We start from the raw sequence: 23931 nt of genomic DNA, 5'->3' as shown, positions 1-23931 counted from the left end.
GTGGTGCTTTGAAGACCCCCTTTTTCTTTTAGGGCGCGCGTGTGTGCGTGACCCTCAGTCAGTCTTAAAAAAACAAACAAAAAAAAAAAAACTCTCTTCCGGGTCACATAACTTGCGTCAAGTGACAATATGTTAACTGGATGAAAGTGTTTTTTTCTTTTATGTACTATCCGTTTTGTTTGGAAAAACGACTGAACGAATGAAATATGGACCCCTCGCCATCACCTCACTTGTTCTCACCTGGACTGTTGTGGTTTGCAAAACAGTCCAGTTGCGATGGATTCAGTGCCCTCGGAATCTGGAATGAATGTGATTTATTCCCAAGCATCTCACAATTTGCACGTGCCCACTACGCAGCAGTCGTGCGGGAGGAGACCATGAGCCAAGACCTGGAGGCCATGACGAGCTGGCCGAGGAGTAGATCATCAGCGGGGAATTCAACTGCTTTCGGTCCGGGAGCAACTCAGGTGCTAAACTTCGCGTCGTATGACGTCACACACTTGTTTTTGGATTTGTATCTGCAATGTGATCGGAGAACGGCACAGACAGGAGCTAGCTAACAAATGTTGACAGTTTAGCCACTTTTCAGGCCAGGTCTTAATGCTCAATTCCGACTTTTTTTTAAATTTGGTGAAATGTTAAAAAAAACCAAACATATATATATTTTTTATTATTGATTTAAGCGTTCACATTACCTATTAATTGCGACCTGTGTAGACATAACGCGTCCTCAAAGTGACCCGCATGCGCAGAAGGAGATGCGTAACAACACTGTGTGTGTGGAAGTAAACAATTCGCTTTGGGTCGCATTTGCCTGCAGTGTGAACGTTGCCAAAGACTATCCACTCAATGTTGAATATTAACTCCATATGGGAAGTTTCTGCATGGGATCCAACAACTGAGGATTGTGCTTGTGTTTGTTTGACTTTCACGTATGAATAAAAATCATTTATGTTAATCACAGCTGTTTTTCATCCCGTTAAAAGTCTCCAAATGAAATGCTCTCGGCTAAGAAAATAAACGCATTTATTTCATGAGGACGTCCACTCTACACACATCATACGAGGAGTGTAACAAAGACAGATTTGAATCCTAAAATTGGTTTTGATTTCCAAGATGTGAGTGCATCAAATTGAACCAAATTTGAAACATTGCACCCCATAATAAAACTCAGACAAAACCCAATACTTGAACTATTTTATTGTAACATACTCCAGTCCTATTTTAGTTGTTGCAGTTATACTAATGTTCTGGCTGTGGCATTTACTGACCCTTCGTGCTTATGAAAAAACAAATAGCGCACAATCCTTAGTGCCCTGCAGGCATGGCACTGTGTGGCTTTGGCACACAGGAGAAGTGAAAATGAGGAATCACCCACAAGCAGCATACATGACTCAGCGATGACAACAAACTGTCACATGTGTAAATAAGTGCTGTGGAGAAAACGTATAGTGCCACATATTGATACATTTCAAACTTGGTTGCCCTTGCCAACAATACGCGACTACAAAACCAGCAGTGCAAATGAAAGCGGCCCGCCTTTTAGCGAACTTCAGAACCCTGCGCTTGCCAATTTTCCGCATCAAAACTCAGCGTGGAAAGGGTAGTCCTTATGCTTCACACTCCTGGAGGTCAAAGGGGGAAAAAAACAGGTATGAAAACCACACTGTACAATAAACAGTCTTCGCATCATTTCTTTACGCTCACCAATGCATCCCACAGGCTCTCCAATTGCGGTTGAATCTCAATATGGTCTTCATGTCCTCGTCGCTTAGTTTGAAGTCAAACACCTGCAAACGTGTACATAAACGCAATGCGCTAGGAAAGAAGAGATTGTGTGCTCCTTACCTTGAAATTCTCCTGGATGCGGTGAGGTGTGATCGATTTGGGAATCACAATCACGTTCCTCTGGATTTGGAAGCGGATCAGGACCTGATTTCAGACTCAAAGTTAAGACTAGGAAAAAAAAAATTCCAATTGAAACGCCAACACCCCCCCCCCCCCCCTCTGTATCTGCTAAATTGATGTGATTATTATCTCAAGGTCATCTTTGCATGAATTTTTTATCATACAAAAAACATCAATTAATCTGTATTATATTTAATATACATAAAAGCTTTGCTTTTATAGGTCAGGCAAATTAACCATGAATTAATACGAAAGCCACAGTTTAACAGTTTTTTTTAATCCACTAAGGTTGAACGGGAGTTCAATTGGGTGGAAATAACTAGAGTTCTCATTATGTATTCTATGTACATATTGACGCCTTCTGAAAATAATTGCCCAAGTCATTTCTTCAGGAAAAACAAAAATTTGAACCATTTGCATCATGACGTGATGATTTAGGCAAAAATCATTTTTGCCCAAAAAATAGACGTAGGCAATTATTTTAATAGGGTGACTATATGCATTATAGAACACCAACAGAATTAGCCTACGCTGAAAGGTTAGCAATGGTGATAGCATTAGCACACTAGCGATGACCGTTTAAGTAAACAAACACTAACAACCATTTAGTTCACACATACATCTTTAAATCTACATCAAAAGTCATTTTAGACGACGCTTCGACAATAAAGCTGCCTGTTAGCTACAGTGAGCTCAAGAACTTCCTGTCCACTGTGTGCGTCTGCAAAAAAGGTTCATGTAGAAACATGGACAGAGATGCACAAATGTTTCCGGCTGAGCTTCAAGGCAGACTTTTTTTTTTCTTTCTTCCCCAGCCCATCCTTTCCTCATTCAAAACAGATGTAGCTTTCATTGCTGCTTTACCTGAGCAGAGGTTTTGTTGTGCTTCTTGGCTATGGCCTTGATATTGGGGTCCTCCAAAAGTGAAGGGTCTTCCGGTTTCGCCCTGCAATGCGCAGCCAGCGGACTTTGTCACACGTTACGCTGAAAACAGCAGAGACAATCCACCTTTGAAGATAAGCAAAAGCTACCAGGGTCTGTCCGGGGAGCCGAGGGGACTGTAAGCTGTCACAGTGATGCCCTTCGAGTGGCAGTAGTTGATCAGCTTCTCCTGGCACAAGAAGGGGTGGCACTCCACCTTCAGACACAAATGTACAACTTATATTTGACTCCCTTAAATGCTCCTTTCTTGACTTATGACTGAAAAACGTTTCTCACATCTTGTGACACAACGAGTACGTGCTCGGTCTCAAGAAGGTATTTCCCAAGCACACATAACTCGCTGGCGTATTTCCGTAATTCATCGCAGTTATATCATGTGACTAGATTTCAATGAATTTGTAATATGCTTCAAAATGTGTGTGTACAACATACATCAGTTAAAAACCTTACATGCAAACTAGTGATCTTGTGTAACGTCATCAATGGCAGCCCAAGTACAGTTTTAATGGAAAGTACGCATTAGCCAAGACCACACGGAATTCCCGCATGTTGCTAGTTTAAACCCAGGATGCATTCAAAGATAATTTTTTATTGATGGACAGTACCACAATTTCAGGAGAATCAGAACAAAACCTGCAACTAACATCGGTGTCTTTCCAGAACCTTATTTTTTAATTTTTATTTTTTTACAATATAATCCTAAATTGGACACATCCCATGTATAATTTCAAATGACACTTCTTTAATATATCACTCGTGAATATATATAAGATCTAATCACGTGGTACACAGTTACGGCAATGTCGGTCCGTCAAAACCAGGAAACTCGCAGTAAGAACAACATCCGGATATTGCGTTCATTATTGCTTTTGCTTTTTGTGTACTTTCAACTGGAAAAGTACTTGAGCCGCGACTGACGACGTTTCATGCGATCACAAGGATGTACGGATAAAAACGCATATTGAGAAACGGCTAGTGGATGTTCCCCATTTCTGCTGTTTTTGTACAATGGCTGCAGGACAGAGGAGCAAATGGTAGCTTAATTTAATACGAGGTAAGATCAATCTCAGATAGAGAGGGTAAACAACAGACTAAGTGTATTAGCCAAGCTTCAGGGGTGGATTGCATCAAACTCAGGGGAATTAGAAAACCTTTTATTTTCCCTTCTCGCACATGAGAGCATTACAGACTGCTACACTTTTAGGATTTGCCACATTTATAGAAAAGAATCATCAATACATGTGATTTTTACATCATGACTGTTCCATATTGTGTGTGTTGGTGTACCTGGTTATTGGCAGGCTTGTATTTGAGGCCCGGCTTGTTGAGGAGACGTTCAATCTGATCCTGGTTGAAATTGGAGATGCCGATGGCTTTGACCAGACCGGCATCTACCAGCTCCTCCATCCCCTAAAACACAAAACATTTCTACGTCTTTCTCCACCTCTATTTATGTACTCTGAGGAGCTCCACAGGGCTCTGTACCAGATGTTCTGTCTTTGTTAAATAACCCGCATGGAGTGATCAAAATCCAAGTACAATTTTATGGCTTTGCTTTTTATTTGGCAAACTTTTACCTCACCTCCCACGTCTGCAGGTAGTCGGAATTATCAGCAATTGTTTTGTCGTTGCTGTCCAAAGGAAATACGTCGTCGCCAGCCTATATAATTACAATGAGATGATTCAAAAAAACAATCTAGAACAATAGTGGTTAACACTTACAGCACTTACCTTGAATCCCATTGGCCAGTGCACCAGATAGAGGTCGATGTAGGCCAGCTTGAGATCGCTCAGGGTCTTCTCACAAGCGATCCGAACCATGGACTTTTCATGGAAAGTGGACCACAGCTAAGCGGCAAAAGATGTGGTGTAGGACCAATAATGAGCATCCAAAACAGGCAGTGGGATTATGTTGTCACAGCACCATCTACTGGATTCGATTTGCCATTTAATGGCTTCTTTGCTGACCCATTCCATCGTGCTTAATGTACTGGGAATTCGGACTGGGATTTGACTTAACTTACCTTACTAACAACGAAAAGGTCCTCTCGCTTGACCACTCCATCCTTGATCATGGCCCGGATTCCCTCGCCCACCTCCTCCTCGTTCTTGTAGATGAAAGCCCCGTCGATGTGCCTGTAGCCCGCCGATATGGCTGCTTTCACCGCCTCAGTCACTTTTCCAGGTTCAGACTACAAGAGAATGACTTTTATTTGGAACATGCAACAGTGCAAATAAACTGAAACTAAATAGTTGACATAGTGAAACACGGTGTAATGCCTTTCTGAAAAAGAACAGGAAGAAATAAAACGGACTGAAATCATAACCAATAATTACCCTCTTGTTATTTGTCGATTCTAGAGTAAACCCAAAATACATACGTGCATACAAACAGGAAACAGCTGTTGCTTGAGTGGATTTTTTACAGGTCCAGCTTATGCTAAGATAAAGGCAAATAACTCATTAATTAATATGAAAACTACTACGTAATTGCAGTTGTGTTTAGACTAATAGTCATTTTTTAACCCGTGAGGCGAAAAATATCAAGCATGTTAAATATTCGCCTCAAGGCAGTGAGCGGCTGGCTTTAAAGGTATACTTAGCCATTTTCAGCAGTAAGAAGATTATATTTTGCCTACAATTAATGTGATAACTTCATTATTTTACATGTAGAATTAATATCTTTAAAAACACATTTTGCCACTTGCTGTTGACTGAAGATGACATCACGCTCGCTCAGGATACAGGTAACAACCAATCATGGCTCAGTTTGCAAACGTCACAAGACCAAACCCAGAAAATATGAGCCGTGCTTGGTCGTTTCCTGAGGCCTGTACATGGTTGTCTGTCCGTAGATTGTAGACCAGGGGTGGCCAGGTTCGGTCCTCGAGAGCCACTATCCAGCCTGTTTTCCATGTCTCCCTCCTTCAGCGCAGCTGAATCTGATGATCAACTCATCAGCAAGCTTTGCAGAAGCCTGATAACAAGGTGTGTTAGTGGAGAAAAACATGGAAAACAGGCTAGATAGTGGCTCTTGAGGACCAAACTTGGCCACCCCTGGTGTAGACTCAGCCTCTATCAGCTGCTTCAGCTCCTCACTGAAAGCAAGAACATGATTTTGAGTCCAGTTGTATTGAATGCCTAAATGTGATACTGCATTGTTTCCGTTTAAATATCAGATGGGTTATATTTGCATTAATCACGCATCAACCTTGGCAAAAGCTAAGCTATGAGCTAAATTATTATGGAGGTTTTGTGTTATAAGCGTCCATATCTGCATATCAAATAGTGAAACCGTGCATGATATAGCGAAGTCCGAACGAATCGGCTAGCATATTAGTGTTATCTAATCTAGAATGTTAGTTAGCATTAGCCACAGTTAGCTTTACTATCAGAACGATTAATTCACACGCACAATTATAATAACTGAGTTTATTTCCGACCCGTTATGCAACTCACTTACGTCTAAATTCAAGTTTCGATGGCCGCGACTATCTTTTAACCTGCTTTTTTGGGGGGCTCGTAGTCGTTGTTGCACCCAGAGAAATAAATAAACTAGTAACTTTGCATTAGATCCAAGAGATATTCGTAACGGATCACTCACTTTCCAAGTCCCCAGGCCGACGATGGGGATTAGTGCGCCGGTGTTGAGCTTCACGGATGTTGCCATTGCTTCAAAAGGAAGAAGTGAAACCTTCAGTTCGTCTGGAGTGCGCAACAAGTGGACTTAGCGTGCGTGTGGGCGTTTGACTGTGTCGCAATCTTTGTGGCATCGTCGATTGATTGGTGATGCCTTGCAGGTTGCCCCAGGCGTGAAATCAAGTACAGTGATTCAGCGATTTCACATGAAAAACAAACGCAAATATTATTTCACACATTCTGACAATATTATTATTATTGTGTTGTTAATATTCATATACTAGTTTAGTAATACTAAACTGCTAGAATGATGCTGCGATTTATCACGCCTGAAACATTATTTCTGACGTTCTTGCTTTCGCCACTAGAGGGAGACAGTGCACCAGTCCTGCTTTGGACAGACGGTAACAAAATGCTGTAATAAATATCAGTTCCTTTCTTTGACATTTGGACCTGTGTACGTTCATGCGTGATTAAATAAGTAGTTTTAGGGCCGATTTGGCCTCTTATAAATTATTTGACAAAAGACGATGTGATGATTTTGCAAGCACAATCTTTAAAATATACCAACCAACAATTTAAAATGCATCCATCTAATATCTTCACGAGGGTAAAAATGAAAAAATATAAAAGCAAAAATTAATACTTTCATTGACTTTATGCATGTAAAATGCACAATGCATGCTAATATGCCAATTAAACTAGAACACAACTTTATTATTATTATTAACAGATGCAAAAACAACAAAAACAATAAACACTAATCAACACGGCATGTGGTGGGAATATTAATTTATAGCAATTTTTTTTCACCCATCAGTGATATATGATGCTCAATATATAAGGTGCAATTAATATACAAAGTTCCAACTGTGTTATTATTATTTATCTACTTTCTAAATATAGTTATTATGTCTGTCTACAACAATAAATGCCATTTGATTTAGGCCTAGACTGAATAAATCCCAGTCTGGGGGGTGGGTGGGGTGGGGTGGGGTGGGGTCGGGGGAGGGGGGTCGTGGTTCGATGCCCGGGGTGGCACGTGTTTGACCTCAGGAATTTTTTTTGGGGCTGTTTCTCTAGAATAAAGTGTAATTGCACATACATACAGGTGGCAGTGGCGCTCTCACTGACAGAGACTGCACAGTGCACAAGGAGAATCAACTCCTCTGCAGAAGTGTACTTACAACAATTTTATAAACAAATTATACTATTTTTTTATACTTTATTTTATTATTTATTTATACTATACTATTTAGTCACGGCAGAGAGTTGTTGTTGTTGTTGGTGGTGGTGGGGGAGGGGTATTTTTTTCTTTATCGGTGGGGGGATGGGGTGGGGGGGCAAAAATTGATAACTATATTGGGGTGGGTCACAAATCCTTGAATGTATTTTGTTGCAATTTCACATGGTATTGCACACTTTTAACAAGAGGCTATGGGAAAACATTGTTGCACCCAAACCGAAAGTTGCATCATAAAACGAGACAGCAGAGAAAATTAAACAATTGACATAATCATGAACTGTATACTAGTTATCATCTCCTAAAAACAGATATAGAGTGGACCCCTGCATATTCGCAGTTCGGCACTTGCAGACTCTTGCTGATCTAAATATTTAGTTGTCACTATTTTGCATGACTTGATTTCAGATTGATTTGTTGTTAAAAAAAGAAGTAGTCAACTGCATGTCCAATTGTGTTTGTGTAATAATATTTTGAAGTGATTATGCATTCATGTTTTTTTTCTTACAGTCATATTATCCCTTTGAGAAAAACGGGTTTGACAACTCTGGCCTAGAGCAGTATAAGCAACAAAGTCACTTGCCATTCATTCTTATTGCGCTTCTTTGTTGGTGTGGCCAAATAAAAGAAGTTCATCCTGGAAGGAGGCTGAATCATGCAATCTTGAGCGAAAACATCTTTCATCTGAAATGGCAATACACACATACACGCACACAGATACACACTCAGCGAGGCAAGGTGAAACAGCTCTTCAGTTAAAATCAGATTAAAACCTCACAGTTCTTTCACTGAGCCACGAGGAGAAGAAGATAAGAGCTGCGGAGAAAAGTGCTATATTTGACTAAAGAAAAAAAAACATACAAAGGGAAAAGTTGCAGGAGCCAGTAGTGCTGTGTACCTCACAATGTCTCCTCTGATCTTCTACCCCGGCTGGATGTCTGCATCTCCAGGCCCTCTCGCGCCTCTGATCTGACTTCAGACAGCCTCCAAACTGTCAAAGTGGCCCCGGAATCAAACGTGGTCACACGCTGTCTTCATCAAAAGAACAAGACGCCGCTGACACTGTTTTGTGCACGGCAAGCATCTATTAGAATAAAAGGAAGAGGGCAAAAATGACCGCATATTTGAACATGGTGTGTGAAATGAAGTGGCCCTCCAAGAAGAGTTTGAACACAAGTCACATCACCTTTCCAACATGATCCTTAATGACATAAAACTGCTATTTGACAGACACAAGGGGTCGATAAAACACAATGAAAAAGATATGTGGAGGCCTTTTACCTCCACAAGGAGGCTTTTGTTTTCATCAGATTGCACAACTTTCTGTTTACTGTTTTTGATATATCACCATAGATTTTATAGAATTCACACAAGGCTAGTCCTATTAAACACCAGTAAAATTGACTACATTGGATATATTTATTTTCTATTCAATTTAATAGCCATTACTATTTTAGTCTTAGTTGATTTGAATTTGTTATGCTTTGCAGGATATTATGTCTGTATTTCAAAATCAACACGGGATTCCCATTCCGCTTGTTTGCATGCATGCCTTTACATCAAGCTGTAATCTAAATTGGAATTTCCAGTCATACTATCAAATGTAGTATAATCCATAATCAACAGTAAACTAAAAATTTTAATCAATTTGTTTTATTTATTTACAATGTGTTTTCATTTTGGAAGAAATTCTGGATCTGGATCAAACTAACACAACTCATTTAAATAAAAAAATAATACAATTTGTATTCTTCGTACCCTCATTGATCACTTGATCCTCCTATGTAGCTAAATAAGGCACGGACAATATTAGAGACACCTCTCAGTACTGCACTCTCAAAATCGCTGGGCAAAAAGTAACCCAAACTGGGTGAAATAGCTAACCCATCACTTGGTCTAACGGCATTGAGGATTTGACCCAGCACAATGGGTTGAGATTTTGACCCAACAAGAGGTAAAAACTTTTCAGACCAACCAAGAAATGGATAAATGGGTTATCAATGACAATATCACTGTGGAGGTTCGAAATAAAAATGTTATGACCAACATTTTCAAAGACGATGAAGCAGGGTGACTTCACTTCTGGCTGCAAAGAAAATGGCTGAGGAGCTCTGATACCATGTCTTCATTTTTGAAACCCTTAAAAGCTGCTCATATCCCTTAAAAGGAAGTGAGGAGGAAATGCCAAAACCATCTTTTGCAAAACAGTGTGAACTTTTCAATCGTGCATGAAAGACGGGTACAAGCATGACCCAGCTTAGCTCTCTGAACAGCGCTAATGCTAACTTGGCTAATGCTAACATGGTTAGCATTGAAGATGTGATGTGCGAACTCCCATCACTGCGGTCAGAATTTGGAACAAGATTTGATTTCCTGCATCAACAATTGGTGGGCATGACAAATGCGCTCACAACACTGAAAGAGGCAGTCGATGAGATGAAACGGCCGAGAATCGTATCGATCAGCTATTAAGCGAATGTCTCTCCTGGAGGCAAAAGCCAAAGACTTGGAGAATCGAGGAAGGAGAAAGAACTTGCGCATCTTTGGAATTCAAGATGGTGTGGAGGCGACACGGCCACTCATTGACTTTATAAAGGAAATGTTACCGAAATGGCTCAGGCTATCACACCAAAATACATTCACATTAGAACTTTGGCACCCAGGAAGCCGAATCAAGACAGAGCCGTATTGGTGCAGTTCTTGCTGTTTCAAGAGAAGGAGTTTGTATTCAGGGAGAGCAAGAAAAAAGAGATCATGCACGACGGGCTCAAAATAACGCTCGCACAGGATCTTTCAGCGGAAACAGTACGTTCACTGAAGGGATTCCAACCTGTGATAAAAAGCTTTATCAACATCAACGAGGATTCCAACTCAATCCGTGGAAGCTCAGGATTCTGCATGACAGCAAGATTCATCTTTTTACAACGCCACAGGAAGCAGAAGATTTCTATAAAGGACTGCCACAAGCAATGATAGCTTCCAGCAAAGATTGATTTGAAGGAAAAGTCCCCAAAACGCAGTAAGATGTACAGTACACTAAATAATTAACGTCAACGGGTGAACATTTGAGTATACATTGTTGAACTTTAATTTGCTAGACTGATCTTGGGATGTTTTCTTCCTTCCTTCCTTCCTTCCTTTCTCTTCCTTTCTTTCTTTCCAAATTATACCAAAATGAACATGTTAAGTTGTTCTGAACCGATGTTGACAGCTAAGTAATATTTTCTGGTACTATGTAAGAGATAAGTGCTAGTTTCTATATTTTCAAGAAAAATAATAATAATAAAATAGGGCACCTATTTTTTATTACTATTTTTCTTTTGATGTATAATCCGGAATTCATTAAGGGAATTTAGATATGCTTGTGAAAAGGCCAAAACAAGGAAGCGGTTTAAATGCTATCATCACAAGTTGGAATGTCATGGGTCTGAGAAAATTACCTAAAGTCAAACAAATATCAAACAGGATAAAATGTTTAAAGAGTAAGATTATCTTCATTCAAGAATTACATTAAACTTCATCAAATACTCAAATATTAACCAAAAGATATATTGGCCTGGTATTTCATGCTCCCTTTTGTAGCCAGGCCAGGGGGGTTGTCACTCTCATTCACAGATCAATACCATTTAAAAAAATCTAAAGTCATTATCGATCCAGGTGGGCGGTACATTATTGTACAAGGAACTATTTTGTCATAAACAATTAACTTCATAAACGAATACGATACAGCCCCAATGAGGATTCACCATCCTTTTTTTGAGAAACTATTTTGGACTGTTTATTAACTCATTCACTGCCATTGACGGCTATAGACGTCAAAAACTACTTCTATTAGTTTCACATTTCCCCCCCACTTTTGTTGACAAGAGTATGAAAACCTAAAAAAATATATATATATTGTACATTTAGAACATATAATATTCGTTATTAATCTTGAGTTAACTAGTGAAGTCATGTGATTAATTGCAATTAAAAATTGTAATCACCTGGTGCCCCTAATTAAAAAAAAGAAAAGATGATTAAAAATTAGGGGTGTCAGACGATTAAATGTTTTAATTGTAATTAATCGCATGACTTCAATAGTTAACTCATGATTAATTACAAATTGTATATCTGTTCTAATTGTAATTATTATTATATATTTAAGTTTTCATACTCTTGTTAACAAAAGTGGAAAAAAAATTGAAACTAATAGAAATAGTTCAAATTATTTTTTTACGTCTATAGCCGTCAATGGCAGTGAATGAGTTCATTGAAAAGGGGACTTTAATTGTACCCTGGACCCTACATTAGATAGATCTTCTCAGAAAGATAATACACATGAATGATCATGGAAAACTGCGTAACCTAACTGTCATGAGGGCTAAATATGATAAATTGACAACAGATAAGGTAGCGAAACGTTTAGTGTAGACAAAACAAAGATTTTAGGACCGGGGGAAAAGCAGGAAAATGATTGGCTTGGAGGATAAAAACAACAGGCCGAGAGGGCGTAACCTCGCCAGGCAGATTGATAATTGTGATTCAATCGAGGGAGTTCTTCACATTATCTATCTGGTACTTCACTAGGAAGACCCGTTCTGGAAAGGCGGGGCTTGCTGTACAATACTTCGAGCTGATTGGACGATGCGGTATCTTTTCACATTTTGCACAAACTCCTCTCGCTGTTTAAATTCGGCAAGGAAACTGTGAGTAATTCTGAGAGAACATAATTAATTGCAGCATCCATTCGTGCGCTTATTGCTTTAATCCTGCCTAAACAGCGCCTGATTGGTCCGATCGAGAAAAGATCGGCTGCAAAAATATGCAGTGTTTTTTTCATAACTTAAATAAGGTCCTTTGACAGTTCCTCTGGAATAAAAGAAAAGCAAGATTACATCTTAAACTATTATACATGCCTTATGAAAAGAGGTGATCTCCAAATCCCAAATTTAAAGTGGTACTACATGGCGGCACAGCTGGTATCAGCCTCTCATTACTTTGACACAAAAACACCACCATCTTGTGTAGATATTAAACAACAGTCTATTCCAGAATTGCCGATATGCAATTATTTTTTATTCTGTGCATTTGCATAAATTGAAGAAACAAACTAAAAATCCCTTCCTGAGGAATACTATTATTATATGGCACACAATACATACACATGTGGAAACTTCCTTGAATAAGTCTCAGTTTACTCCTTTATGGCATAATGATCGGTTTATACCTGGCAGAGAAGATGGAGGATGTGAAGTGTTATGATGTTCTGTTGTACTTGGGTTTGTGGTCTGCATTATGAAACAAAAAACAAACAAACAGTAAATATATTGAAAAGAAAAAAAGAAAATGAAGCAACCTTCCGCTGTCAGGCGTCCCAAAAGCAAGTTTTTAACTGGATGCTCTTTCTGCCACAAACTTCAACCCAATCTGCTGGATCAAAATTAACCCAATCTTGGGTAAAAGTAACCCAATCTCATCAAAATCCACAATTAAATGAGTGGGTTAGGGAAACAACCCAGCACATTTTTGTGTGTGTATAGGCTATATTATATTAATTTGTAACGATGGTGAAATAATCAGGCCAAGAATGGAGCTAACAGCTTGTTTTAATCAACAGTTTTTCAAGTACAAAACAGCCGGCTGAACTACCAGAACACCGCAGCCGCTAGCTCGCGTAGCTTCCAAAATAAAACAGTCTGTGATGCCTTCATGGCCCGTGCACATCGCCGGAAACTACCCAACCCTCAACCTATCCCCAAAGGTTGCTACAATATTATAAATTTGACAATCAATCAATCACAATCTCTGGGCATTATCATTACTGTGTGTGTTCTTTCAATCATTTTGTGGGTGCTGGGTGCTTTTTTGAGTGCTACAGCTGTAAAATAACCCATTTTGAAGCGAGGCGTCCTCTTTCAGGCCCTTCACATCAGTTTTGGTCTTGATTGCTCTTTCAGACGTCGCCCGGAGGAAAACAACTCATTGAGTGCTTTTGAATTTGCATGTAGACACGCTTGTTGCTATTTTTACGACGTCGGGCGCCAAGTGTCCATCGGGACTCCTCCATTTTGTACCCTCATCAACCTTAACTGGCGTGAACAAACATCATTGTGCTCATTATGCAGATTACAGCGGCCTTTTGCACAAAGATGTCACCAAAAACACAAGTTGAACAGGCCTAATCAGCTAAATTTGAAAGTCAAGCCTTCATTTTTGGATACAAGAGCCAGCACTTATTGGAAGCAGCCTCACATTGATTTGGAGTTTTGACAACAGACAACATTAGTAATGTGAGGAAGTTGGTAAATGATCAAATCAACATTATGATGGCAGATTTTTGTGATAAGAGAAATTATTTCCAAAACTAAAATCACCATTAATGTGATTTATAACCTGTACAACTTAACACATAATTAATACATAAATTGTATTTATTTTACAGCCCACAGCATGAGAGTGCTCAGGCAGAAGGGTAGAAAAAATAAATAAATTTCTAAGGCATTAAATACAGTCAAACGTCAGTTAAAAATACTATGGCACAACATTCTTTCTCTTTCACTGCCAGACGTTTTCAGAAACGGGTTGTCCCCACTGCCAGCCGATTTAAGCATTTTGAGTGATCTTTCAAGGTCCACAGAAAATGTTGTGTTTGGACTATGGAAACACACATACTACCAAATGAAAGATTTGACTCTCAGCTTTCATCAGAAAAAAAAGTTTGTTTCTACCTTATTCCGTTCTTCAGTAATCAACAATAGAAAATGGTTACTTTCACCGAAATTCTCTCTTTTGAAACAAAAAACGGAGAAAAAGAGCTTTTTGTGAAACGATGTTATTTCATGCACTCTAGTGAATTGTACACTTCTTTTTGTCCATGAATGATGCCACAAACACCTAAATAGTGCTTTACTTCTGTAAAACGCTTTCACCAACAATGAAAAAGTGTTTTTTGATTGCAAAATACGTTTATTTCCATTCAACAGTGTAACAATTTGACAAAACAATTTCGCAAACTATTTACAAATGTGTGCAACTGTGGTACTACTTACAATTATGTGGATGTTTCAAATACAGTTTTTCCTTTTGAAACGCTCTCCTGCGTACAAGGAGACGCCAGGACTCGCACACAGTTTACTTTCACTTTCACATTGGTCCGTTTTGCGTGCAAACGTTACACTTTCTTGACGGCCTTTTTTTCCGGGGAATAAAAAGCAAGTAGCAGACTGTACACACTTCCTCCGATGAATATGCATTGGACTCGGGGCACTCTCCGTCGTCCGATCGAACGTCCGCCTGTGCGTGCTCGGTTGCGCTCCGCGTTACGACACCGTAATAGCCGCCGCGTCAGCGGTTCCAATTTCGCCGTCAAGCTCGGATTCACCTTCATCATCATCGAGGATAATCACCGTCGTCATCAATGCACTATTTTAGCGTTGGTCGATGCCTTTCGTCTTGTAAGTGTAGAGCTGCTTGCAAACGCTCGCCATTGCCCGTTCCCTCCTCCATCTAGCTCCATCTAACGTCTTCTACTGCCGCGTCAATGCTTTCCAACCACGGAGTCACCCTCATCTTCATCATCTATGATGATCATCGTCAACAATGTGCTTTTTCAGCGATGCTTTTGGTCTTTGAAAAAAACGTCTCGGGTGTGAGCTCCTCGCGACCGGCCGCCATTTTTCCTTTGTCTTCCATTCTCATCTCCTGCTCGACGCTCTAGCTCCGCCTCTACTGACGCCCACCCGATCTTGTCAAAAGAGAGTCATCGCTGCCCTCTAGGGGCCAAAAATAGTCATTAGGCACAACAGACAGACTTGAAACTTTCATCAGACATGCGGAAGGGTTTCCTCTACCCGTTTCAAAAAAAAAAAAAAAAAATCATTGGATGACGTCTTTTGACGTCATTGGCAGTGAAGCGTAGGTTTTTACTTGACGTCTTTAAACGTCAGTGGCAGTGAAAGAGGTAATACCAAACCTCCAAAGAAAACAGGCCAGGGAGGCCTATAGCACTATTGAAGATGCTGCAGGAATTTCTGGATGTTTAGTTTAGTATGACGTGACAACAATCGTCCGTTTACTTTATATGACTGCGCTATGTGGGACATCACACTTGAACTCTTCCATACACATATGGAATATTGTGCTCTGGTCCGATGAAACCAAGGTTGAACTTTGTGGCCATAATTCTAAAACATTTTAAAAAAAATTCTTACCAGCCCCAAAACACAACACCTACAGTGATGACATGGCGGTTGGTGGCATCATGCTTTGGGGTTGTTTTTGTTCGGCTGGAAAGTAAGGAAAAGCCTACTAGAACATCTGAAATTTATTTGGGGTTAAGGTTTACTGGTCACATGAATGGTGGGACATTTTTTAAATGATTTATCTTCGTATATTTTTCTATACAACAAAAACTTGGCAATTGAACAGGGGTGTGTAGATTTTTGCAGCTACTATACCATGTTGTGTTTATCGTGACCTATTACTGTATCTCAGTACATACCTCACACTTTTGTGGAAACTGAAAATGTCACATGACACAGAAGAAGACAAATGACTAATTGGGCCCGGATGGATTATTTCACTTGGGGGTGCACTCACTTTTGTTGCTAGTGATTTAAATTGTGTCTGAATCTTAATCTGTCCATTGTCAGAGAGGTATTAATGTGTATATGACGCACCCACCATGACTTGCCAGAATAAGAGATTCGGTCTGGAAAATGGGTCATTTGACGCAATCGCTCGTCTTTGCACCCAGCTCCAAAAGATGCCCAACAAAAAGAGGAAACTCACATTGCTTTAAATCTCCATGGCCTTTCACTTGCCCTTACTTCGAGGAATCAACAAACGCAGTCATCAACAAAGAGTGAAGAAACACATCATCCTGCAAAATTACAGGTAACTAACTTTTTTTCCCCCTAAACTGAAGTCAATGCTTATTAACTTATTAACTTCCATTTTTTTTGTTATGTGCATCAAAGCTTTAAAATGGCATGCATTAGCATTGCTACTAAACCAGTAACATTGCACCTATGCAAAAACGAGTGGATTGACTCAATTTACAGCAAGCAATATCCTGTTTGACAAGAAGTTCATTCAGCCTTCAAAACACGACTGACGGTACATGAAATATAAACTGACATTGGACATTTAAGAAATGCAATTTCTGCAAATTCAGTTATTCAAAAATTGCTCTTATTAACATCGGAGATTATTGTCTATGATTATGACTAGCATCTGAACATCACATATAATTTTTGGTTAATGGCTATTTCTCCTCATGTCTAGAACTTCAAATGACTAATATCATATCATTATTAGCACGCCGGCTCACTTCTGTTCACTTGCAGTCCAGTCGTGGAAGGTCAGGATGACAAAGCAGGAAAATCTTCCCCCGCAAAGTTCCTCCTGTGCCACTTCCTCATATTGAGTCATCTGATTTTATTGACAATATGGCGAGTGAACTTCTCCAATGGGGGCATGTGCACTGCAATGTATAGGCAGACTGGACACATAGAAAGAGAGGCGAGGAAACATCAGGACGATTCTACACAATCCTTTATCTCCATATTCCAATACGTAACAATAAGAGCAAATTAATTGAGTAAGTCACTTTAAAGGCAAAGCATAGCTTAATCGGCATCCAAGAGTGTATATTTGGACATGCGCAGTATGAACGTGTGTGTGTGACTTTGCACATGCTGTCGCATTTGCACGGGACACACACAAACACTATGTTTTGCAATCTGGGTTGATCACTCATGTCTGAGTCACAGATTATTTGCTAAATCATAGAGGGAAGCATTTCATGTCACACCCTGAAGCAGCAAGAGGGAAGGAAACGTCAGTACAAACAAATAGCGTGCCACCATTTATTTATTTTCTCTGAAACATGTGATGGTTGTGTTTTGCAGCATCTAGTGGCCAATCTGGGCATTGCTTCCAAAGTTGCTCTGGCATAATAATAATAATTATTATTAAGCGCCTTTCAAGACTCTCATAATACATTTTGAATAATAATTTAAAAAAAAAATGGATGCAACAGCATAGGGAGTGGCATCTCTTCTTAAACCTGCACAAGCAGTAAGACCTTCCCAAAGGTCCAATCCTGCCTTGCTATTGACATTTGAATAAAATAAATATAATAAAATAAAATCTGAGACAACTCAAGGCACACAGAGCAGGTAATGAAGCAACAAAAATCCATAATAAAATACAAATATTAGAATATATGATATGATATGATGCTCTCATTCGTCTCTTCGATTTGTCATCAATTCTCCTCCTAGCTACAACCGTGGATTTTACATTTCTGACTAATATTTGCAGCTGTAGCTACACAAACAGAAAATTGCTTGGAGATGGTCATGTAGCATGTCAATCATGTTTATCATTATTACTTTTCATTGATTAACAGAGGGCTAACAACAATTTTATCCACGTCTATTCATGAAAATGGGGCTAAGAAGATGTGGTTGGCTTGACAGCGGTACTAGAGACGGGAGCGTATTGACGGGGCGTTGAGGAGCAAAACGATGTGCGGGAAGAATGTCAACATTGTCTGCTCGGAGGCACCACTTCAAAGCCGGAGTGCGCTAACCTCCTCTCAGCGGTGGCGTGCACTCTTGACCGACGAAAAGTGAAAGCGAATGCTCATCCACGGTCTGCAGCCTCTTCCTGGGTCGGCCCTTTGAAGTCCCAAAATGGAGCTGATTGACTGGTGAAAAGTCGACACGAAAACAAGCTTTTTGTTGTTTTGCCCATAGAAGCAAACTGATTTTATGTGACGGCCCACAAGCACACACTGTCTGTTTGCTTGGAAAATATGAGATTCACGTTTATGAAAGACAAACATAAATTTTGAAACACTTAACCAAAAGTATTTCAATATACTGTAATCATCCGTGATGGCCAAAAGGTCAGTATTTTTCCATCCTTGGATTTTTTTGTAGTTCGGCAGAGCAAAACTGTACCAGCCAAATTGGACCAGCTGTGTAATCAGCACTGGATATTTACCCTTCTGCCTTTATTGATACTTCAATAGAAAATCCCAATGGATCAAATTCATCTCAACTTGTAACCTTTCCCCTCACCAGCATACAAATTTAAGAGCAAATGTTACAACACATTAAATCTTGATCAGATTCCCAATTGTTGAATGTTGCCATAAGTCAAACCGAAGCAATGCAGCCTGAAGTTATGACTAAGCGGTTAAACACGTGTGTTATGCCATGTCAACACCAGTATAATAGCAAATCAATCGCTGGATTGGCCGAGTCCAATTGTATCATCATTTTCCTTTTAAGCAAAACGGATTATTCAGTTTGAAACCATCAACACTTAAAAGCAAAAAAAACAACAACAAAAAAACATAATTTAACAGAATTTTTTTTATGTTTAAATTGACTGCGGTCAATTAACACAAATTTTACAGGGCAATAGGGCGCACACTGGTTCTTTTTAAATAATAATAATAGTTGGGCATTAATCAGGGATGAAAAATGTGTACGACCGCTCGAAGAGGAGGGTAATTGGGAATGCAAAAAAATTATAATACTTAATACATACTGAAAAACATCAATTTGATGCATTTCGAGAGATAAAAATCAAGCAGACTTAAAAGACAGCATCAATGTATAAAAATATCTATCTATACATGATCATGTTATGCTATATAAGCAGGGAGGGGAGGCTTACTTTTAAATTGTATTCTTTTGATACAGTTTCTTGTTACATGTTAAAAAAAAGAAGTAGTTATTAACGTAATCTAATCACCATACTAATCAAATAATGTAACTTGGACAGTGATAGTGGACCCCAACTATTTGCAGGGGTTGAGACCGGCCAGGACCGCGAATAACGAAAATCCAAATGTCATTGACACCTATTTAAATGCATAGATAGATAGGCGCCGTAATTATGACGATGCATATCAACCGCAAAGCAAACTTTTATCCCAGTCGCTAGTTTTGACATTTATATTGTTAGTATGGTGTTTAAATAGTACATCGGTGTGTAATATGTAAAGAAGGTGGAACTCTGACTCACGTTAGCATGTAGCGGGTTAGCAATTAGCTCCTCCATAGCAGGACGCCGCAGCACGATGACAGTTCAAACTTTTTCCTTTTCTTCAGTGAGTAAGTTCCAAACAGTGAATAGCGATTAAAATACCCCCCCACATCCAAATTGGCCGCGTAGTGTGTGGAGGACTCCACTCTCGACATGTCCCGTCTGCAATGCCACCCTGCACTCTAGGGACAGACAGTTCCGCCAACTATTATTGCTTGCTGCTTCGCCACGGAGAAGGTCCATGCAGCATGAAATTTAAGACCTCACCCAGGTATTAAAATTCAATACTTTTTCAATAATTATTAAGGTGGTATTAATAAATTAAATGTGTGAAAGCAAAGTCAGTTTAGTGATGAAATCTTAAACAGCAAACGTGCAGTCCCTATGGGGACTTGTTTATGGGGTTCACCCCTGTCTCGTTTTCAAAATGACGGAAGAAAAGATCTGAGCCAAAATTGAGCCCAAGAACCTCTTGACTAACCATTATTCACTGCACGGTCACATATTTTTATTTTTACATAATAGTACAGAACTCAATAGAAATTCTCAGATTTTTTTTCCACCTTTCGCGTGATTGGCCTCCTGTTGCTAGGTAGACTTCACAGGGCTCATATGTACTGGCAACTGTCTCACAGGCCTTGTGATGTCAGCCACACTAGGCAAGAAATGACACCAAAACTGCAATAAAACCACAGTTGAATCACTACTCTGTATGAAATTTAACCCTAAACCTCGACTGAAGGTTTTCCTTTGCATGCTTTTTTTTTCTTGGACACTGAAACCAATCAATCAAATTTAATTGAACATAACTTGAGCAGAGTCAAGGTGATGACCTTAAGGCATATGTAGTGTGGTGCAGAATGCAGTTTGGTGCTACACAATTCATTTTTATGGGTTTTTATTTTGGGTTTCTGAAAACCACAAATTATAATGCTTTTAACGCACCGCGTTCGCAAAACGTCCCATACACGGCAGTCTCCACATTGCGTGTGGCTCTTCTTCGCTTAAGACTCTATTCTCATACACCATTGTCATGATCAAGTAGCAAAAACAAAACAATAATAAATAAGTAGCAACAATCAATAGTAACATTCAGTAGCAACACCGTATGTCGTGCTCACTCGCCATCACACTGTAACTTTGTCATCCATTTTAACTACTCACGTTCAGGATAATTAACATCATTCTAAATAATATTCACTTCAATATGAAACACAAACATAATAAACATAAGCATCCATCAATATATGGCGCTCTAGCATCTTTCTCTTACCTGAAAAACACAAAATATGATGCTTTTAATGCACAGCGTTCACAAAACGTCCCATATACGGCTGTTTCCACAATGCGTGTGGCTCTTCTTCGCTTCAAAAATAGCGAACACTGCCCTCTGCTGGTCGGCATTAGTAATGACTTCTTTCTAGAATACCACATTTTCCTCCTTTTTCCTCAACTATTAAGCAATAACACAAGATGACCACCTTCTGAACATGGGCTGCACTATAAATTAACACAAAAATACCTGTGGGAACAATATAATTCTAAATATAATACTTTTGAATGGAATAGTATACCACATGTACATTATTTTCTTACCTTCTATGTGGCTACTTTAACTAATTTACTTTTACTGTCACTTTTTTACATTTTTGTGCTGATGATGCTAACGTGCTAAAACCTATCTATCAGTTTCAGGCTGATGGAATCGGTACATTTTTATGATCAGGAACTAGAAATTAGAAATGATAAGTCCAGAACATTGCCATTAATTTCTTTAGCTACCATCCTCAATTAGAGGCGCATTTTTTTTGGTACTGAAGAGTGACTTGGTTGGTGGTTGTCAGTTCTATACGACGGGAAGTTTCTACCTGAGCTGTTGCCTTGAGGCTTTCAATATCGTTCTACCTGACCTGCACACCAGGACACCTTCAGTTTCACAGTTGGATAAAAAAACAGGTCAACAGCAGCGTCATTGTCCTCGTGTTGTAAAACCAATCAGCAATAGGTTCCGCTAGCTAATGAACCAAGATGGAGGAAGGAACACCTCAGGCGTCTGGCTCTGGTATACAACCAGACATGTCAATTAAGATTTTTTTCTCATGGTACGTGACTCACTGGTGCATATTTACGACCTAAATTCAACCAAACTCTTCATGTGCCAGTCGTTGGAATGATGCCTTGCTCACGGGCGAACAGAGAGGCTCACAAAGCCCAGACAAAGACGGCGCTTAAACCCCCGCACAAACGTTGCTGTTGTTACGACGTGAACACCGCTACGGGAATGCGGCGAGGTCGACAGTTTGCAGAAAGCTTCACATTATCACACACGTTTTCTCTCACACACACGCCTGGCAGTGGTATCCTTGCAATATCGGCGGCAAAATAAAGGCAATTAGGTTTGCAACTCGTACGCATTGCCAATTAACCTCTATGTGAGGGGAGACAAGGAATCAAGTCTCCCACTAATAACATTCCACAGTGACATTTATTGTAATTTAGACACAAGGTACTTTTCAAAATTGTGCCTATTGCTCTCAAGGGGGGGAAAAAAGCCATCGGCCTCCGTCTAACTATGCAGGGGATGGCACATGATTTCAAAATAAATAACCATTTTTGGGAAGAAAAAAAAGAAGAAGCACAAGACAACCATTCATTTATATCATTAGAATGGCACAATCCTTATTTATTGCAATCTTTGTTTCCTGTGCAGGCCTAAATTTGTTGATGTCATTATGACAAATTAAGAGACCAATTAGTAAAAATAGAATTTCTTGCTCATAATTTTCCTTTTCAACTGAAAAAAGATTTTGGGGTAAATCTTCTCCTATTTTGATTGGATGCATGCTTGTTGTTAATTTTATCCCACTGATATCATCAAAACCCGTGCATCCACAAAGTCTGGGATGCAAATTAGGTTATTGGGATTAAATCCTTTACACGAATCTCCCACAATGATATGAAGTCGGCTGAGGACAAAACTAGCGGAATGATGCGTAATGTGTACTATTTGCAGACAATTAGCCACTATGATTAATGAAAAGACAATAAAAGGAATTCTGTTCCATTGAAATGAATGTCCTTTTTCAGAGATGTTCCACTCAGGCCGAGACGACCAATGGATGATCAGACGGCGAGAAGCCAGACAGGCTTTGTGGCAGTCTGGAGCGCAGCCACGTAGCTTGCTTCAGTTCTGCCCCGCATGGCCCAATGGCACCGGCCATGGCTTCCAGTCTCACTGTCCCTACAATGGCGGTGTACAATCGCCCCCTTTGTACCATTCCCAAAACACATGGAAGGTAAGCTATTGCAATTCAATTCAATTAAAATTTATTTCACGCTTTAAAATAAAAGAAACAAAAGGAGACAGAAAGACATACAAACTCACCATCTAACCAAACTCCTGATGAATAATACTTTAAAGCTTTTCATATCGAATCAATATTTCTTTTCATAGTCCAATATCGATTCATAAAACTATGAATCGATACTTTTAAATATGGCTACCAAATGCAAATGTGCCTTTCTGTTATTTGTAGTGTTTTTGCCACTTTATTTACATAGTCCTGAGGTTGTAATCGATTTCAATTATTATTTATTATTTGTTGATCATGTCTTGTTAAATAAAACATACATGATTAATGTAAGTGGTTTGGATTCAATTCTAAATGTAAATATTCTTTTTTTTTCATACTACTGCGCCAGTTAAGAGCAAGAAGTTTCAATTTGCATCATTTATACTTCTGAGAATGTCTTCCATAGAAAAGTAAAATTGGTACTGCATGAAATCCTTAACGGAATCAAAAATCAATGTGAATCGTGAATCAAATCGGGGCCTTCTGAATCAAAATCGATTTGGGAAATCTGAATCGATATCCAGCCCTATTTGTGACCATAAATAACATCATCTGTTGCAAGTATGTCTCGCTATTTTCGTGGGTCTTCTTCCTTCCAAATCAGACCAGTCCAAAAAAATTCCCATTTTTATTTGGCGAAATTTATTAAACACAATTGTTGATTAATTTGATAATCAATTACTTATTGATTAATTGATTAATGTTGACAGCTCTACTGCCATCAATGTTAAACCAGCTTGGTTTGTAAACATAGCAGGCCTTCAAAATAGTATCAACACGACCCAAATTCAGGGTACT

General features: G+C 39.3%; 1 protein-coding gene and 1 long non-coding RNA gene across 2 annotated transcripts; both read right to left on the bottom strand.

The window, feature by feature from the left end:
- Nucleotides 1-1185: 1185 nt before the first annotated feature.
- akr1b1.2 (aldo-keto reductase family 1, member B1 (aldose reductase), tandem duplicate 2) lies at nt 1186-6622 on the bottom strand. Its single transcript, XM_077545203.1, has 10 exons — nt 6455-6622; nt 4875-5042; nt 4582-4698; nt 4433-4510; nt 4138-4260; nt 2940-3046; nt 2773-2854; nt 1849-1932; nt 1708-1790; nt 1186-1625 (listed from the first exon to the last, which is right to left on the bottom strand). The coding sequence occupies exons 1-10, from the start codon at nt 6518-6520 to the stop codon at nt 1583-1585; spliced, it is 951 nt and encodes a 316-aa protein (XP_077401329.1). The 5' UTR covers nt 6521-6622; the 3' UTR covers nt 1186-1582.
- Nucleotides 6623-8315: 1693 nt separating this feature from the next.
- Nucleotides 8316-21136, bottom strand: LOC144034562 (uncharacterized). The gene is made up of 3 exons (XR_013288248.1): nt 21054-21136; nt 8631-8816; nt 8316-8416 (listed from the first exon to the last, which is right to left on the bottom strand). It is a non-coding gene; the product is annotated as an uncharacterized LOC144034562 (long non-coding RNA).
- Nucleotides 21137-23931: the final 2795 nt, after the last annotated feature.

This window comes from Vanacampus margaritifer, chromosome 15 (assembly GCF_051991255.1).
Source record: "Vanacampus margaritifer isolate UIUO_Vmar chromosome 15, RoL_Vmar_1.0, whole genome shotgun sequence".
NCBI classification, from domain to species: Eukaryota; Metazoa; Chordata; class Actinopteri; order Syngnathiformes; family Syngnathidae; genus Vanacampus; species Vanacampus margaritifer.
The sequence above is the reverse complement of the archived record's forward strand: the minus strand, read 5'-3'. Positions and strand labels throughout refer to the sequence as shown.

Excerpts from the sequence above, each read along its gene's own strand:
- akr1b1.2 (XM_077545203.1), bottom strand. The coding sequence starts at position 6,520 with ATGGCAACATCCGTGAAGCTCAACACCGGCGCACTAATCCCCATCGTC. Across the intron at positions 2,855-2,939 it reads GGCTCCCCGGACAGACCCTG|GGCGAAACCGGAAGACCCTT; the intron begins GTAGCTTTTGCT and ends TGCGCATTGCAG. Across the intron at positions 1,933-2,772 it reads ACAACAAAACCTCTGCTCAG|GTCCTGATCCGCTTCCAAAT; the intron begins GTAAAGCAGCAA and ends GTCTGAAATCAG.